Source organism: Macrotis lagotis, chromosome 2 (genome assembly GCF_037893015.1).
Source record: "Macrotis lagotis isolate mMagLag1 chromosome 2, bilby.v1.9.chrom.fasta, whole genome shotgun sequence".
NCBI classification, from domain to species: domain Eukaryota; kingdom Metazoa; phylum Chordata; class Mammalia; order Peramelemorphia; family Peramelidae; genus Macrotis; species Macrotis lagotis.
Window position 1 is genome coordinate 298,066,750 of NC_133659.1, and position 20,490 is coordinate 298,087,239.

Sequence of the window (20,490 nt, forward strand, 5' to 3'; positions counted from 1 at the left end):
AGATTGAGGAAGGTGATGGTCAGAAGCAAAATTCTGGTGAGGAGGGATAAGGTGAAAAGAGAGAAATAAGTACAAACAGGGACAAGATGGGATTAAATTGGGTAAAAAAGAATCAGTCCCAAAGTGACTATAGTAATTTCTTATTGGTGTACCCAAAGACTTGATCTTCTGGTATAAAACCTCTTTATTGACCAAACCTGTTAGGGAAAACTGTAAAATAGTATGGCAGAAGCTATGCATAGACCAACATCTCTGTAGGCTAACCCTATACTAATAAAAGGTTGAAATGGATATATCTAAAGGGTGATACCATAAGCAAGTTAGGAGAACAGGGAGTAGTATATCTGTCAGATCAATGGAAAGGGGAGGAGTTTATGACCAAACAAAAGATAGAGAACAATATAAATGGCAAAATGGATAAACATTAAATTAAAAAGGTTTTGCACAAAGAAAATCAATGCAATCAAGATTAGAAGGAAAGCAGAAAGATGGGAAGAAATTTTCAGTGTTTCTGATAAAGGACTTATTTCTTTTTTTTTCTTTTTTATTATCACTTTGTTTTTTTCTAATTATATGCAAAGATAATTTTCAACATTCATCCTTGTGCAAACTTTTGAGTTCCACATTTTTCTACCACCCTGCCTTCCCTTCATTCTCATGGGAGCAAAGAATCTGATATAGGGTATACATATATGGTCATGTTTAACATATTTCCCTATTAGTCATGTTGTGAAAGAAGAAGAATTAGAATTAAGTGGGGAAAATATGTGACTAAAGGAGAAAACAAAAGAAGTTTTAAAAAAGTGAACATAGTATGCTCTGATCTGCATTCAGATTCCATATTTTTTTCTCTTGATATGGATGACATTCTCATAACAGGAAAGGACTCTTTTAAAATATGTAAAGAAATGAATAAAATTTATAAGAATGCTTATCATTTCCCAATTTAAAAAAATGGTCAGAAGATATGATCAGGCAGTTTCTAGATGAAGAAGTTAAAGAAGTTAAAGCTATATTCATTTTAAAAATGCTCAAAATCATTATTGATTAGAGGAATACAAATTAAAACAACTCAGAGGTACTACCTCACACCTATCAGATTGACTAAAATGACAAAAAAGGAAAATGATCAATGTTGAAGAGGATGTGGGAAAATTGGGACACAAATGCATTGGTGATGGAGTTGTGATTTATCCAACCATTATGTAGAGCAACTTGGAATTATGACCCAAGGGCAATAAAATTGCATACAGCAATATTACTACCAGGTCTATATCACAAAGTGATCATCAAAAAGGGGAAAAGACCCACATGTATATGAATGTGATGGAATATTATTATTTGTAAGAAATCATGAGGGAGTGAACTTTAGAAGCTTGGAAAGATTTGAATGAACTGATACTGAGTGAAGTGGTAAAAACCAGGGGAAGATTTTACACATTAGCAGTAATATTGTGAAATGATCGACTATGATGGACACAGCTTCTCTCAACAGTTCAGTGATCAAGGACAATCCTACAAGATTTGTGATGAAAAATTCCATTCACATCCAGAGGAAAAACTATGGAATCCAAATACAGAGCAAAACATACATTTTTAAAGCTTCTTTTATGTTTTTTCTTTCTTTCTCATATTTTTTCCCCCTTTAGTTCTAATTCTTCTTTTACAACATGGCTAATGTGTAAATATGTAAAACACAATTGGACCTGGATGACCTACATCAGATTACTTGCTGCCTTGGGGAGGATGGTAGGAAAATGTGGAATTTAAAAGCTTATAAAAAAGATTGATGTTGAAAACTAACATTGCTTGTAATAGAAAAAAATGAAAATAATAAAAATACTCTTACTTTTATAGATGAATGAATTAGTTAATGAATAAATGAATTAGGAAAAAATACTATATATATCAAGGGGTTTTTTATGTGCTTGGCACTTTGAGAAAGTACTTTTTATGACCCAAAACTTCACCCTGAAATGAATATCAGTCATTTTAACACCAGTTATTTTACCCATGAAAAATCCCATGACTTCTATTCCCAATTAATGGGTTTTTGGTAGCACCCAACATAATGGAGGGGGGAAATACACATTGCTTTTGTAAGCTTTAGCTTAATTTATATTACTTAATAGTGGTCTTAGCATAGCTGATAAGGGACTAGAGCCTGGATTTGGGAGGAGCCATCCCTCCTTCCTGGTATATTCTGCTGGACATTCCTCCTAAGAGGTGTGTTAGCCATCCTAAGTTGATGGTTGATCCCATAAGATTCCTTCTGGAAAACTTCATTTTGATGGTCTGGTTCTGTATCTAGGCTCACCCCACACACACACACACACACACATACTGCATATTAATAAGACTTAGAGAAATAAATATTTTTCCATTTCTTTCTAAAAATATTTTATTTATTTGTTTTTCCAACTACATGCAATAGTAGTTTTTACTAGCAAGGTTTTGAGTTTTACAATTTTTTCTTTCCCCCCTCCATCTTGATAGAAAAAAAATCTGATATAGACTATATTTATCACCATGCTAAATATCAATCATATTGAAAATGTGAGAGAAGAAACATATCAAAATGGAAGAAAGAAAACATTATAGAGAGAGAGAGAAAAGACATAATACATTGACAGCTTTTAAAAATGGAAGATAATAAATTTTGGTCGTCATTTTACCTCCATGGTTCCATTTCTGGACTTGGATGGTATTTTCTATCACAGGTCTTTCAAAATTATCTTTGATTATTGTGCTGCCTAATTGAACAAATTTGTCATGGTTGATCAACACCCTTTGTTGTTGTTAGTGTATATAGTGTTCTTCTGGTTCTGCTCATTTCACTCAGCATCAATTCATGCAAGGCTTTCCGGGCTTCTCTGAAATGCCATCCCTCCTGATTTCTAATAGAACAATAGTATTCCATCACATACATTTACCCTGATTTATTCAGCCATTCCCCAACTGATGAACATTCATTCAGTTTCCAATTCCAGTTCTTACACAATCAGAGCTGCTATGAATGCTTTTGTACAAGTGATGTTTTTGCCCCTTTTCATGATATTTTCAGTAGTGTTATTCCTGGATCAGTTTTATTGCCCTTTGGGAATAATTCCAAATTGCTCTCCATAAAGGTTGGATGAGTTCACAGCTCCACCAACAATGCATTAGTGTCCCAGATTTCCCACATCCCTTCCAACATTGATCATTGTCCTTTCTGGTCATATCAGCCAGTCAGAGAGAGGTGAGGTGATACCACAGAGATGCTTTAATTTGCATTTCTCTATTCAATAAAGATTTAGAGCAGTTTTTCACATGACTATAGACAGCTTTGATTTCTTCTTTTGAGAATTGCCTTTCCATATCCTTTGATCATTGAAAATTTAGAGAAATATTAATAAACATGTATGTTAACCTAATTTCATTTTGCTCTTTGTGGCCAAACCCTAGAGGTTAACATTTGTCCCTCATTAGGACACATTCTGAAGGTTAACATATATTTAATTTAATTGTTATTTTTAAGGTCAAATTCATGGCGATCGTCAATACCTACAGATCACAAATGTCACAGTTTCCAAAAATATTAAAGCATTCTCAAAGGAGATGAGACGTAAAAAGACCAGGAAGGACCCATATGCACAAAACTATTGATAGGAACATCTTCTGTAATATCAAAATAGAGGAAATGGAAAAGAGACTGGCCATCAATTCAGGAATGGTTGAACAAATAATACATGGATGTAATATATTATTATTATGCTATAAGAAATAATGAAATGAACAGATCAGGGAAACCAGGGAATATGTATATACATTCACACATATATATATATATATATATATATATATATATATATATATATATATACACATAGTCATGAATAGATATGATATATAATGAAATAAATATATATAATAAATATGTATACATAATTATAAAGAAATGAGTAGAAGAACAATTTATATAATGACTACAATTTTGCAAGGGGGGGATGGTTCATATCTTCCTGACTCTAATACATCTTTTGATCCATTGCAGCACCTACTTGTCTTATTAATCATGTTTCTGACTTTATGCTTATACTATGAGACATTTATTTCTAGGGGTGGTGGCTTTATGGTTTTATTTTGTGTTACAATATTTATTTGTTACAGGGAAGGCTTTTATTTATTTACTCATCCAGTTATTTAATGTTTTTTTTTTTTGTTTGGGGACTAGAAGAACTTGAAAGGGTTAAGAAATTGGAGTGATAATAATCCTAAAAAAAAGAAAAAAATTTAGAACTCACTAAACTAATAATGAAAAGAGAATAAAAGGAAGTTCACTAGGGAACATAGACATGACAAGACAATGTCAGAACTGCCACATTTAATTAGAATATACAAATAGAAAAACAAATTATATTATAGAGTTATAGTTTCATATGCAGTCTTCTTTTCCCATTCTTTATATGAGTAAATGTTCCAATTTTGTGATGTTTGTCTCATTCACAGTAATAAAAAAGGAGTTGCTTTAAAGAAGTTTTTTTTTTAAAATACCCTTTACTTCTAGGTTTGATTCAGGGGCTGGTTCCTTCAATGAGACTTACCTGATCTCTCTCAAGTTTTTAATGTTCTATCTAGTCCTCCTCAAATTATTCATTATTATATTTTATTTATTTGTCTGTTTGAAGATTGTATCTCTTCTCCCACCTCATAAAATGTAGAAAGAACCTTTGATGATTTTTCATTTTGTCTTTGTATCTCTAGAGAGTTGAGCAGTGCCATGAATTAAATTGAGTCTATGGTGATGAGCTTCTCTATGCTTCCCTAGACTGCTCTTCAGAAAGCACACATGATCTATTCCTGGGACCATTTTTAAAACATTTGCATTTGAGAAACCCTCTTAGAAGTTCGATAGTGCTGGCTTAGCCTTTGGAAATCAAGGATTGCCTCCACAACAGTGCACCATTGGAGTAGAATTTTTTATAGAATTCATTATAAATTAGTGAACAAAAAAACCCCAAGATAATAAAGCATTTCCTTGTGGCTGTAATTAAATGAATCACATATTATAGTGTTTTGAGGATTAATGAAATTATACATAGAAATCAAGGGAACTTGATTTATTTTTCTCTGTATATCATGGACTCCTTAGGCAGTCTGGTGAAGCCTCTCTACCCTTTTAAATAATTGAAGAAAATGTTAAATTTTCTTAAACTTTCTTCACCAATTTTGTTCCATGAACTTTTTTGGTTTTACAACAAAGTCTGAACTCCTTTTCAAAATAATGTTTTTAAAGGAATAAAATAAAATATATAGAATTACAAAGGTAATTAATTACCTTGAAAAACTGAATTTACTGAGTCTAAGTTAATAAAAGCAGAACTTCAACAGATAGCCTAAACCTTCTTAGAGTCAATCAGCAAGCATTTATTGTTTACTATGTAATTAAAAAGTCAGCATAGAAGCTTTGATCATTGAGAATGCAATGTAATTTTAGTAGTTTAGTCACAAAATAGATCTGCATTATTAAACACTGACTATTAATATTGGTTATTGCTTAATTATCATTAATGCATCTGAACCAAATTGAATCATAATTTGGAACCTCTGCAACATGAAGAAATAATCTTTGCAGCTGGTATTTTCTGGAAAGCAAATGTAATGTCTAAAAATAAAATAGCTTGCAACATTTAGTGAAAATTGTTCAATGATGGATTGCCAAAATATAATATTTGGAGTCATTTATATCAGAAAATTAGAAGAGCAATAAGTTTCCTATATTGTATATCAATGCTATGTATTTAATGCATATTTTTAAATACACACTAATGAGCTGTTTACCAGTTATTTTCTTTTAATCGCTGATTGCTTACTGCTGTTAGTCTCACCATATATGAAGAGTCTTTCTGTACTAAATTGCCCTTGCTAAATCTTGGAGGAATAGTTTTGGCAAATGGGTTGCTTTCAGACCTGGGGCTTAAACACAAAACAGCTGTTGTTGAGCAAATACCGTTTTCATAACATTAATATGCTTTCAGTTAATGGACTGGAATGAACTGTTAAACATCACTGCTACCATGTTTAACTACTGTTTGTCTTTCTCAATAGATGATTTACTTTCTCAATAGAAGATTTACATTAAGTGAAAGAGGAAGAATTTTAGTTAAGTAATCTATATTGTTGTTCTTCCATCTATAGATTACACCCTGGAAATGTGGGGGTTTCCTATGTGCCAATATTTAAAGGAAGAGGGCTGGTGCTGTGGTCGAAATGCCAGAATGTCAGCATGCTTGGTATGGTTCTGTTTTTCCACCCTTTACTAAGTTTTATCCAGATGTTACAGAATTCATTGTCCTTGGCTTATTGTGCTAAAGTCATGACTCATATCCCAGATCCTTCAGAGTATTATCATTAAATGTTGTTGTACATCATAATTTATGACAAGAAAAATTGATTAACCTTCCAGTTTTATACATTGATCACATGATGTTATGGCTATCATCTATAATTAAATCTAGATCACATTATTTTACTATTCTGTAGAACATACCAACTGTCAAGACTGATCAGATTAATTAACATCTTTCTTTTATCAGAAGTTGTAAGATTTCTAAGCTTTTTTAAAAAACTAAATCCACTTCAACATTGTGATGTGTGTGTGTACACACATAAGAGTGTGTGTGTATCTATGAGAGGAAGAAGAGAGGAAGATAGGCAGAAGCAAAGACAGAGATAGTAAGAGAGAAAGAAAAATGACAGGGGTAATGTCAAAATATTTAAAAGGTCAAATATTTACCCATTAAATTAGAATATAGAGTGCCTACTTCAACCAGAATTAGTAACTCAATTAATCATTGTGTATTGTTTCCTGTCCACACATACAGTGTATATTATAAAGTGGGCATTATAAATTGGATATTATAAAGAATGTGTAAAATCAGTTTTTCTTCAAAATGGAGAGAAAATTATGACTGATATTCTGACCCTGACCCTGAGTAATAGGCAAAAGCTAGTGGCACAAATGGAAATGATAGAAACTTCGATAGAAATTGTCCACCCCATCCTAGAATTCATAATAAATAGGAGGAAAATTATATGTAGTCTGACATAAATGCTAAATTTTGAAAATGTGCATTGAAAAGCTGATTAGAATCCATGGCCAAAAGTCCAGGAGCACACATATATATATATATGTATATATACATATATATATAAATATATATGTATATATACATACACATATATATACACCAAATTAGCCACTAAATAGAGAGAAATTATACCCCAAGATACTAATAGAATGATTAGATGTGATAACTGAGCTAATCTTTTTTAAGTAAAAATAGAGAATTGGAAGTAAACAAATATCTGCCTTTTTACAAAAGGATGGCGTCTTTGAGCCATAGACAATTAAGTGATTTAAATTAGTAATAATTCTAGAACATGCTATCATTAGGGTTCATTTGAATTTAACTTCAGTTGCTTCTTAGTGTTGTTGTCCTCTCCTTTTTATAGTCACTGCTTGCATAAGCCTTGGTGGCATCGGTGCTGCTGCTGTATCATGTTTGGGACCCTCAGTGGTGTAATCAGCCCCTTTTGGTTCGTGCAGCAGCTTCCGTTTCCTCATCAGTGTGTCACCCTGTTCTGACAAGGGAGTGTATTATTCAAGGTGTCCTTGGACCAGCAGCCCAGTGCCTGGGTGGGATAGCTAAGATTCCTTTGTCTCTTGGTTTCCTTTTGCTTAATCTCTGATTCGTGAAGCTAGGGGTCCCAAACGTTCATTTCTCCCCGTATTCCCTCATGAATATATCGCTGCCTTCTTAAGGACTGAGATATCCTCATTGGCCACCAGAGGGTACTCAGTCTGTAGATATTTAACCTGCTTCACCACCAAATCTCCACTTCAACTCTAGCTCTCTGAACTCAGAGACACCAAGGGGATAAAATTGTCACTCCCTGAAATTACAAAATTACAAAATCCTTAGCTCTAGAACCAGAATCTTTAAGTTTTGTTATTATATTTTGCTAACTATATATCCTAAGTCCAGCCTAAGCTATAAGAACCCAACAACATATGATGTGATTTCTCATGAGATGAGGCGGAAAACTTGTACTCTATGCTGGATGTCATCTTCCTCCAGAAGTAAAGAAATACATTTTTTTTAAGCTTGTAGTTCCCCCTTTTTTTTCTCCTAGTTTGCTAGGAAAGTCATGCCAGATTTAAAGTCAGAGGACCAGGGCTTAAATACCAGTTCTGTCCTTTACTAGTGCTATGAGCTTAGATAAAGTCACTTAAATTCTCTGAATCCAATTTTCTCATTTACAGATTTGATGAGAGAGAGACAGCTAGTAAGTATTTGAAGCCAGATTTGAATTTAGGAGGATGAGTCTTCCAAGACTCTAGTCCCTTCCCAGCACTATCTGCTGTGCCTCCTAGCTTCCCCAGGAGGTCATTGAGTAGGCTCATTTATTTACTTATGTCTTTCAGTAATTTTGAATGATTTTCATATAAGGGTGAGAGATACCTAGTTGAAAAAGAAACTTAGTAATAAATTAATTTTTCATAATAATTGGCAAACACAGTAAGATCTTATGGTCTTTACCTCGTTCATTTTTGCCACAAAATCCTCCTCCCTTAGTTTAGACACATGATACTGACTAGAACACCAGCAAAGCTAATATAGAAACAGGGAAACCTCACTTAAATTGAATTAATGCAATACGATGATACTCTAATAAGTTATCCTTACAGAATATCCTTCTTTTCCATGCCCAGACTAAGAAAACCTCCTTTTGTTAGGTAGTAACTGGTCTATAAGTTGTCATTCCATTATGTTATGAACCTAAGTCTCACCCAACCTACAAAAACCCAACAGTGTGTGACTTGGCCACCTAAAAAGTTAAGGTATAGCTAAGCTGCATTGAGAAGCAGATTCAGAATGAAATAGGTGATGTTCCATTGAACTCATCCAATCAGATCATGAGGATTGTGTTCATTTCTGGGTGATATGTTTACAAAAGACATTGAACAGCTGGAGTGTTTTCAAGGCAGCTACCTCAAGGCTGTTGAGGGCATTGAAGACCATACCATATTAGGATTAGTTGAAAGAACTTAGTATGTTTAACCTTGGAGATATATGGGAGTCATTCTCAAGTATTTGAAAGGCCGTCATGTAGAAAAGGGACTTGATTCGTTCTGCCTGGTCCCTGGAATAAGTACCAATACATTAAAGGGATACAGGATTTTGCTTATATAGGGAAAAGCTTCCTAAAAGTTAGAACTTCCCCAAAGTTGAACAGATTTTCTTAAGATATTTTGGAGTCATCATCAGTGGAGTTCCCCTTGAAAATCCATAATGATTGGGAATCCAGTACGATTTGAGCCGACCCATTCAATTTTTGGATGTTTTTTCTGACATCAAGAATTTTGCTGCTTCTATATTTTTACTCCTAATTCTGCTCCCTGGGACCAGATGGAACAAGTCAGATCTTTTTTCTCTGATAGCTCTTCAGATACTTGAAGACAGCTATTAGGTCCCAATCCCAAACTGAAATATCCCTTGACCTTTCAACCTATCTTCATATTTCAACGAGTAAAAACCCTTTACCACCTGATTCCCTCCTCTTACACCTTCAATCATATCAGTGTCCATTCAAATTTGACTCTCAGAACTGACACCATAATATTTTAGATGTACCTGGCCCAAGCAGGGGAGGATGTGACTCTCACTTCTGTGGCATCACAGCCTCTCTTAATGCAGTCCAAGGACATGCTAGTTATTTTTGTGTTCTTGTTTTGACTTTCTTGTCTCACTGGTGACTCATGGAACTTGCAGTATAATGGTATCCCCAGATCTTTTTTTCCAAACAAACTGCTATCTAACCCTCTGTCTACTTCCCCCTTTCCCATTCTATTCTTATAAACTTCCTTTTCTGAGCCCAAATGTAAAACTTTTTGTCCCTTCTGAATGCTATATTTTCAGGTTCAGCTCAATGCTCTACCCTGTCAGTATCTTTGGAATTTGATTCTGTCATCAGTGTATTAGCTATTCTTCACAGCTTTGTTTTATCTGCAAATTAATGAGCATGCTATCTATACATTTATCCAAGTCTCTAGTAACAAAATGAACAGTACAAGACCAAGCCCAGGGCACTTTGGGAAGTCTCTTACTAAAATGACATCAAACCATTTAAATCCAGCCATCCCACCAGTTCTGAATCTGCCAGATTGTATTATCATCTAGCTCTCTATTTCTTCCCATCTTTTCAAAAAGAATAATATGTACTACTTTATCAAATCCTTTGCAAAAAAAATCAGGTTTAATTTATCTATAGAATCCCTGGGTCTATCATTTTAGTAACTCTATCCAAAAGGAAAAATAAAATAATTCTCATATGAGTTGTTCTTTGTAATCATTGCTATCTTCTTCAGATAGAAACATTTCCTTCCCAAATGTTCATTAAGATTATTTGTACCTAGCCTGTAGTAGAGCTTTCTGAGCTTGTATTAGGTTGATAGGATTCACTATGGATTAACCCCAATATTGTGATGTAACTTTAGTCCTTTTCAATTATGAAGGTCAGCAGTGAATGAACAAATAAACAATCTTTTCCAGATGTTTGCTAAACTTCTTTTTAATGATCTACCAAGAGAATTCTCCTTAGGCATTCAGTTTAAGTTCAGTAACCTATACTTACAGAATTTCTTCTCTTTACTATTTTAAAAACTGGAATATTTTTCCTTCTCCTGTGGTACCTCTCCTTTTTTTCAGTACCAAGGATGCCGACTAAAGATCTGGCAGCTTTATTCTCATGACCCATGGACAGCTTCCAGGAAACCAAAGACTTTGGATTACAGGAGGATTATGATGGCAGAACTGAGTAGAACAATTCAATTACCTTACTTTCCATTAGACTATAGACAGGTTAGCTATACCTTGTTGTCAAAAAATTATACATGATCATGCTAATTATTAGATCATTGATAGACATGTTATACCAGGTTGTCACAAAGTTGCATCCCCAAAATCATTATATTGGTGTTCTGCCCAGCATTGCTGAAATGCCATGGTGCCTTCCCACAGCATCCCAGGCCATCCCCAGAAGTCATGTTTCCTACATCACCCCAGGTCACAAAATGATGATAGTTCTGGAAAAGACAGTGAAAAGAATGTCTTCACACATTTCTCTCATTACAGTCAACATAATGGACAAGGCATGCCATTAGTCATTTGTCTTTGATTACAACAGATAACAATCAATCAACAGAAGGATATAGGTCCTCTGGTCCAGATGACTTAATTTCCTCAAGTGCAGCTACACTTTTCTTACATATCTTATATATCTTGATTTATTTTCATTAAAAGGAAGTTGTGGAACTAGATTTTTAGAACTAGATTCTACAAGTAAATTTGTAAAACATTAGTGAAATTCAAGATTTATCTTCATTAATAATATCCATCTTGCATGCTTCTGTTATTTTATTCAAATAGACCTTGACATTTTTATTACCCCAGAAATAAAAAAAGCATCTTGTTTGTTGACTTTTTCTCCAAATATGATTTTTTTTTATAGTCAGTGCATATTTTTTTTTTAGGTTTTTGCAAGGCAGTGGGGTTAAGTGGCTTGCCCAAGGTCACACAGCTGGGTAATTATTAAGTGTCTGAGGCCAGATTTGAACTCAGGTACTCCTGACTCCAGGGCCGGTGCTCTATCCACTGTGCCACCTAGCTGCCCCTATTTTTAAAATAAAAATAAAAACCTATGTATATTGCCAAATTGATTATTTACATTGAGTCCTAAGTAGAAATTGAATATTAATAAAATTGCTCCAGTCAAGTTAGAATAACAGCAATCTTAAATGAGACTATAAACAAAATCCTAGTTAATTATAAATTATAAAAGGAACAGATGATATTTTCCTTATTATGGTTCTGTTTTTGCTTTCTAATGAATACAATGTATGCATCTTTTTTTCTCTTGACTGCCTATAATTACATATTGAAATTCCTTTTATAATTTCCAAAAATAAACATGTCAGCACTGCAGCCTAAAAGAATTCCACACAAATTATAAGCATCTTCAAATAAAGCAACTCCTGATAAGAGCCCACCTGTAATCCTTCTATCTGGCTGTTAGGCCAAAGATAAGAAAACCTAGCTTGAACATCAGCTATTATCAGAACACTCATCCTGATCATCAAAAAATAAAACAAACAAAAAACCCCAAAAAACCCACAACCCTCAATTCTAAAGACTCTTTAATTTCTTTTACAAATATTAGTTTGGTTCTCTAAGTATTCTTTTTACAGTGGAAACACATTGCCCTCCCTGGTCGATCCTTTTGACTTCTTATGATTTTAGGAACAACTCTGTAACACCTATATTCTTTTTTTTTTTTAATCAGTCTCTTGCCTCCTGATTACCCTCTAGAGTAATTTTTGGCCAAAAGAGAGAAGTCCAGACCTCCTGACTTTATACTGCCAATTGTATAGTTCACCTTCTAACCTCCTTAATATTTTTCATTCATGTAACTTGGTCAATCAGGTTCCCTTAATTGTTGATCGTTGTTGCCAAGTTTCATATGGATTCCTGTTGTTTGGTAATACAAAAACACCAGTGTGACTAAAATGAAAAGGAGTGAGAGAATGACCAGGCCATCACAATGGGGCAGAGAGAAGTTTTTCTGACAAGGCTCCAAAAATATTTTTCTTTTAAAGAGAGATGCAATGGTTAATGTCGAACAAAAGCCTGAATTTGGATCTACCTTCAATCCTTATGCTGTTGAGGGTTATGATTCTATTTTATTATCAGAATCAATCTGCCTAACTAATATTATCTAACCCACATCTTCTATACATGATGAGGGTGATAGGCTTTGTTACAGTAGGAGAAAACTCATTTCATTTAATTGTATCAGTCTAGAAACCCTGATAGAAAAGGAAATTAGGTTAATTTCGCACAATCTGTGATCACTGCTTGACTTTTCTCTGTATTCTGGCCTACTCTTTAATAATTTTTTTTTTAGAATTTTGGAATTTTTCTAATTAATGAAGTCATACAATCTGACCTGTAATTTGTAGGCTTCACTCTCTTAATATTTTTTTTTTCAAAATTGGAGCATTAGAATAAATCCTAAAGTCCACTTCTGGTCTCCAGTCTCCTTCGGGGATCACAGAGCAACTCAGCAATAAGATCTGCCCGTTCTTTCCATACCTTTGAATGATACTCATAAAGGACAGTAAGGACCTATTCTCTTGGATTTTAACTCCACATCAACTATTTTTATCTGTTCTTTCCAAACCAAAGATTTATTTTGTTTGGTGAAGAAAACAGAAGCAAAATTAAAGTTGGCGAGTTCTACTTTCTCTTTTCTCTTTTCTCTTTTATCATTATCAGTGAATTGCAGTTAACCTACCTCTTCTTTGACCTTCTTGTTATCCCCAGAGTTTTTTTTTTGCAAGGCAAATGGGGTTAAGTGGCTTGCCCAAGGCCACACAGCTAGGTAATTAAGTGTCTGAGACCAGATTTGAACCCAGGTACTCCTGACTCCAGGGCCAGTGCTTTATCCACTACACCACCTAGCTGCCCCATCCCCAGAGTTTTAAAAAGATTTTTATTTGTCATTCTTAACATTCCTCCAACCTTAACTCCTTCTGAACTTTTATGTTCATATCACTCATCTCTTTCCAACAACATTTAGCCTCTCTACCCTGTAACTTTTACTCCAAAAGGGTCTAAATACCATATCACTCCCTGGCCAAACCAGCCACTGTACTAAGAAATTCCCTTCTGTCCAGGTTCCTTCTAACTACTTCACCAGCTCAAGGATTTCCACCAAGACATCTTGCCTTGTTCATGATGAGCCTAATCTCCCTACAGTAAACAGTAAACTTCCCTTATTCACAGCTTTATATCTGATATCAAATACCCAATATGGATGTCCATTCTAAACATATTCCCTAAAGATTGTCTGTGAAATAATCTTACATAAAGAATCTTGTTTTTGGAACTGAGTCTAAACATTCTAGAAACATTCCTTTTAAAAAAAACTCTAATTCATAATTTCAGTAGACTTATAGATGGAAGAAACCTTAGAATCCCATAAGTCCAACCTCCATACTCCATTTAAAGATGAAGCCAATTCCTTATCTTATGATGTAGCTTGGGAATAAATAGAAAGGGAAGAATTATCAAGCAAGATAAAACTAATTGGTATAAAAACTCCCACATTCTTATCCTTCATTCTTGCTCCAGCTTAGCAGAGCACCCCAGCATTTCCAATAGAAAAAGGGGTTCAAAGTTAGCCTTTATCATGTTTTAAAAGAAACAAACAAATATACACCTGCTTCCATCAACCATTTTTCTTCTCCCTCTTTCTCTGACAGTGAAAACACTATCAGCTTGGCTAACTCATTTGAATTTTAATAGATCTTTCTGGAAAGATCTTAAAAGATCTTTCTGCTCCCATGCAGCACAAGAATTAGTGTGTTCTGGAGCCCCCAGAGGATAACGTTGTCCCTGAAAAGACTTGAAGTCATGTGGGCTGTGCCCTTTGACTTTCATATATATTGTAAGAACACAGGAGTTAGTTTTCCTGGACAGCAATAATTTGTTTTGTTTTTTAAATGAAACAGACTGCTCTAGCTACTAAAATGAGCAAAACATTCAGACCTCCTAGTCCACATCCAAACCATGGTTAATGTCATTTCAAGGTAGCATATCACATTCCCCTAATGACAATTTAAGATATCAAATTCATTACTCTTTTTTATTAGTTAAATCATTATGAAATATATTCTATCATATTCACTTAGAGAAGAAGCTCTACCTATAAATGTTGTTGACTGACTTTCTGGCCAACTCGAATGTCAGAATTGGTCACACCCATCTCAAAATTCTGACTTTTCATTTGCACTCCACAACCAAATCCTAATATGAAGAATTTGCAGAGAGTTCATAGAAGAGTCACAAAAGATGATTCAAAAAACTGCAAATAAAATCTTTGAGAAGTGTCCCAAACAATTAATGTTATTCTGTTAAGAGAAAATAGCCTTTGAGTGTACGAGCAGCTATTAAACTGAAGATGGTGATCAGCTATGGGACAAGAAAAAAATAGGATGATTGTAGCATGAAAGATTTAGTATAGATATAAAGGTTTTTCTTGATTAATTGAACACTGAGATTAAATTACTGTGATTATAGAATCTTTTTTCTAAAGAAAATTGTGTAAAAATTTAAAAATAAATAACTGATTTAAAATTACTGATTATAGAACCTTTTTTCTAAAGACAGTTTTTTTTAATTTAAAATAAATTAATGAAATAATAATTAAAAATAGAATTTTGATTTAAAAAATCCTCATTTGTCTTGTATGGATTTTGTTCCCAAGTGCAAAGTGGAAGAATAGCTGACATTTCTAATTTTCATCAGTCCTAAAAGAAAACTGACTTGTTTTTGATTTCTATGTGAGCTATACTTTTCTTTACTAATAACCAGATTAATGAAATAGGTACTATTTGAAGCTTTCTACTTCAGATAGTAAGATTTAACATGTGAAATACCTCTTCGCAAGTGTCTAGTCCTTATAATATCTATAATTTTTTTCAAGAACCAGTGTGGCATTGTGGATAGGGAACCAATCATTTAAGAAAAAAAAGACTTAGGTTTAAGCCAAGACTCAGGAATATACTGCCTAGGTGACTAATTAAAGAGGCTACAATTTCCCAAAGAAACTCTCTGTGATTATAAGTTTTATCACAATTGCTGATCTGTATTTGAAAAAAGAATTTCTCTTCCTAGGAACCCTTTTCCCCCATGAACTCATAGATTATATCTTCCTCTCCTTCCTGCCCCACCAAAAATGCTTTTCAACTTCCTCTCAAGAGATTGATTCTAATATAGTCCCAGTCTATATTGAAAATAAAGATTAATTTAATGAATGAATAATATCAATATATACAATTTGAAAAGCCATCTTTTCCATTGTCATCTATAATCAGTGGTACCCTGGAGCCAACACCTACTGATTCAAGAGCCAATTATTAAATTTTTAGTGAGAGCATTTATACCTTGGAAATCAGCTCCAAGTTAAGGCTTAATTTCTTGTGTTGATTGTATAAACCTAAGAAAACTAGAGGAAAAAGTAATGATGCAGATTAAAGTACTATGCATATTTTTTTTTCAGGAAGCAGTTGTTAAACATTTATGGTCTTTAGCCATATTTATCTTTTTTTTTCAGGGTTTTTTTTTTTTTTGGCAAGGCAAATGGGATGAAGTGGCTTGCCCAAGGCCATACAGCTAGGTAATTATTAAATATCTGAGACCAGATTTGAACTTAGGTACTCCTGACTCCAAGGCCAGTGCTCTATATACTGCACCACCTAGCCACCCCCATATTCATCTTTGAATGATTATATGTAATTTCACCTGTATATCTCATTTATCATTTTACCTTTATATCTCATTTTTCTGTTTTCAAAGTGTCCCCTACCATTGGAACATGAACTCTTTGAAGGCTGGGCCTCCCTTTTACCTTTTTTCTATATCACTAGCACTTAGCACAGGGTTCCTCCTATTGTAGATGCTTCATAAATGCTAATTGAATGACTTTTCTTTCTTTTTTCTTTTATTTTGACTTTAAGTACATTTTCAACTTTGGCATAACTTCTTTGTAGTACAGGCCTAGACTAAGCAATATAGCATGGTGTAGTACATACAAGTATTCAGCTTATTCTGCATATTTAATATCTTTTTGCTCATTGACTACTTGCCATTAGCATGTGATATTAGAACAGCTTCAGGACCTCTTTTCATAGGATTTTCTATTTATTTGTTCCCAATCTCACCTAGTCTGGAAGTACAGAATACACTCCCAGACTCAATATTACTACTCATTGACATGAAGGGTTTGATTTGCTCTATTTTCAGCCTGGACTCTGTGCAGCCTGGAGACTCCCCTTACTTCTTAGGTTCTCACCTTGATGGTGTCAGACTTAGGACAGACACACCATTGAACTTAGCCAAGTGGAGTTCAGATCTCTCAAACAAAAACTTCCTCATAGTGGAGACTGTGGTGTATGCCACCGTGCCTAATGCAACTGATTGATTTACAAAACATCTATTAATTGTCTTCTCTAAAATAGTGTTTTGAGTTAGCAGTTTTCATAAGAGTTATGTCAATTTTTTCCAGTCAGAGAAACCACCGAATTTTAAAGCCTTAAAACAGCCCTTTCCATTGTGTTTATATTTTACAAGAATTTTCTTAGTCCAAAAAATAAACATACTGTTGTTATCATTTAATGAAGATTACCATTGTTACTGTTATTATTACTTAGGAAGCATGTGGATAAGCATTATATATATAAAAGATAGATTGTAGGAAGGGAAAATAATAGAAGTTAATACATTTTTTGCTGTCTAAGGAAGATTGCTTCCACATTCTTTACATTCAATTTTAATTCATCCAGTTGTAATCTTGAATATCTAGAGGAGGGTATATCTCTAAAATGTAAATTCCTGGCAGTTTATTTGGTTTAAAAATCAAATTTAAACTGACCAATCATTTCCTATTGAATACTAAAGAGCTTTATAAAATTTATTAAGTTATTAGTGTTTAGTAGAAATGCCAGAACGTATTATGTAAACATGTTTTATTACTTGAGGGAAACTTTCTGAATGTAATAGACAGCATTATGTCAAATGAAAGTGACTCTTATTTCCTGCCCTAATGATTTATCATCTTGGATCATAAGAAAGAAAGAAAGAAAAAAATTCCATCCTAAACAGAGCCCTTCAGCTAAATCTGTGGATTTTATTTTACTATAGGATAAAACCTAAAGGCTTATCCAAAAATTTGGACAATACTAACATTGAAAAATATTGTACAAAACTGTGTCCATGTCTCTTTTCTTCTTTCAACGCAACTAAATATGGAAATGTTTTACAAATCATATATATATATATATGTATGTATATATATGTATGTATATATATACATATATATTTATGTATGTATGTATGTAACTGCTTGCCATTTTAAGTAGGGGAAGGGGGAGTAAAGAGAAAGATTTGAAACTTTTTTTAATGAATGTTAAAATTATCTTTATGTATAATTAGAAAAAATAAAATGCTATTTTTAAAAACTGTATCCATAATATATCCTGAAACATAATAACATAATAGTTTTGGTTATACTGGAAGTAACTCAAGAATATTTCCTTTTTTAACATTTAAACTTCTTCAAAAGTTCAAGCATATAAAAATATGCCCATCTCTGCAGACTTTATTAATAAGCACCAAGTAATTCAAGCTCGGTGATTAATATGCCTCAATGGTACTAACACTTTTTGAGTGTATAAGCTTATGATGTATCACCTAATTAATCTTTTAAAATGTCATTTTTCACAAGCCTTTATATGGTATGTTTATAATATCTTGTAAGAGAGGTTTAAATATAACCACAGTCTTGTTTCTTCTTTTTAAAGGCTTTGGAACGGGTTGCAGTCGGCCAAGGGGTAAGTGATATTGTTTATTATATGAACAAGATATTTTTTTCTTTTGGAGTGTTCATCACTCTGACCTGTTGATGAACCTGCTGGTTTCTAAGAATATAATCAGGAAATTCAAAAGTCTTAGTTTGGTCAGTCTTTTATGTTTGTACCATGATTTCTTTTATTTTATATAACATTGGCATAAGAATTTTCTTTAGGTTCGCCTTAAAAGTAAATTGTTGGAGACTTCCAGTGCTAAGATGGCAGAGTAAGGAAGAAACTTGCTAAAGCCCTTGAAAATTCTCCCCTAGACAACTAGAAAAATTACCTCAGAATTGATCTAGAAGCAGGGAAAGCAGCTGCCTAGGAGGAAACATCTGTCCCATTGGGGTGGGATGGAGTATGGTCCAGGGGCAGCAGCAGCCAGCAGTCAACCTCACAGCAAAGGACCTGCAGCAAGGCTTCAGGAGTGGAGCAGTCTTCCAGTGAGGCCCTACCCTCAAGGCATTAGCCCTCTAGGCAAGTGAGCAGACTATGCTTCTCATCAAGGCCTTATACCCAGCACAACCCAATCAGCAAGGAATTGACCTTATAGCTGACCAGTTGTGAAATAAAGGTGGGCTGGCCAACAGTCGCTGGTGCCTACCAACAGAGAGACCCAGCAGCAGGAGACCACCTTGGGACAGACCAGCAGCAAATTCCCTCCTCTAGGACCAATAAAGTAGCAAGACCCTACCCCTAGAGCAGGCCAGCAGCTAAACCCAGCAGGAGTTGGTAGAAATACCCATTCTCCCAGTACAAGCCAGAAAAGAATCCTACCCTCCAGAGAAAGAAAGCAGCTAAGCCCTTTATAAAGCCCAACAAAAGCTAGCAGTAAGACCAGAACCCTAGCACATAAAGCTTGGGACAGTATATGGCAGAACCTAACTCTCACAAAAATATAAGAAGTTACAACAAAAGCAGAAAAATGACCAAACAATAGCAGTAAGAAAAAAGAACTTGACTATGGTGACATGGAGGATCAAGGCATAAACTTAGAAGACAATAATATCAAAATGGCTACTGTGAAGCCTCAAAGAAAAAATGTAATTTGGTATCAGGCCCAAAAAGAATTCCTAGAAGGGCTTAAAAAATTTTTCAGAAGTATGTTAGAAAAGTAGAAGAAAAATTGGATAAAGAAATTAAAAGTAGTGCATGTGAATCATGAAAAAAAAAGTCAAATGCAAAGGAAAAGATTTTACTGGGGATAATAACTTCCCAAGAAATAGAATTGGCAAAATAGAAAAGGAGATACAAGAACTCCCTGAAGAAAATAATTCTTTAAAAATTAGAATTGAACAAGTAGAAACTAATGACTCTTTGAGACATCAAGATATGATAAAACACAATCAAAAAAGTAAAAAAAAGTGTGGAAATTTCTCACTGGAAAAATAACTGTCCTAGAAAATAGATCCAGGAGAGATTATATGAATGTTTGGACCATCTGAAACCCATCATCAAAAAAACTTTTTTAAGCCTGGATATCTTTAATATCTATCTGGAAATTATCAGAGACAACTATCCTGATATCTTAGAACAAGAAGGCAAAATTTAAATTGAAAAAAATCCACTAACTGGGGACTTCCAGCCAATATGGCAGAGAGAAGACAGGCACTGTGCTAAAGTCTCCTGATCTCCCCCATATATAATATGAAACAAACCTCTTAACAGAAATCTTATTGATAAAACCCAGAAAGAGAACCTAGGAGAAGAACATTTACCTCAAGTTTTGTCTTCTGGGATCATGGGTGAGCCTGGGCACAGAAAGCAGACTCTGCAGGGAGCCCAGGATGGGGTGAGAGTCTGAGAGCCTGAGAACAGGACTATAGCCTGATCAGCCACAGAGGTGTGAGCCAGCTGGGGAGCAGAGGCATTGGTTGTGGCACCTACAGACTGGAGCTTATCTGCAGGGCTGGAGGGTAAGTTCCAGTGCAGGAGAGTTTCAGACATCAATAGCTGGGCTGCTTTGGTCTAGAGGAACT

General features: G+C 34.2%; 1 protein-coding gene across 2 annotated transcripts in view; it reads left to right on the forward strand.

Annotated features, from left to right (window-relative positions):
* METTL25 (methyltransferase like 25) overlaps positions 1-20,490 on the forward strand; it is a 178,068-nt gene that overhangs the window by 118,895 nt on the left and 38,683 nt on the right. For both annotated transcript variants that reach the window (XM_074226524.1, XM_074226523.1), the window contains exons 6-7: positions 6,178-6,272; positions 18,464-18,493. In XM_074226524.1, coding sequence (XP_074082625.1) covers positions 6,178-6,272; positions 18,464-18,493 — 125 coding nt within the window. The remainder of the gene's footprint in view (positions 1-6,177; positions 6,273-18,463; positions 18,494-20,490) is intronic.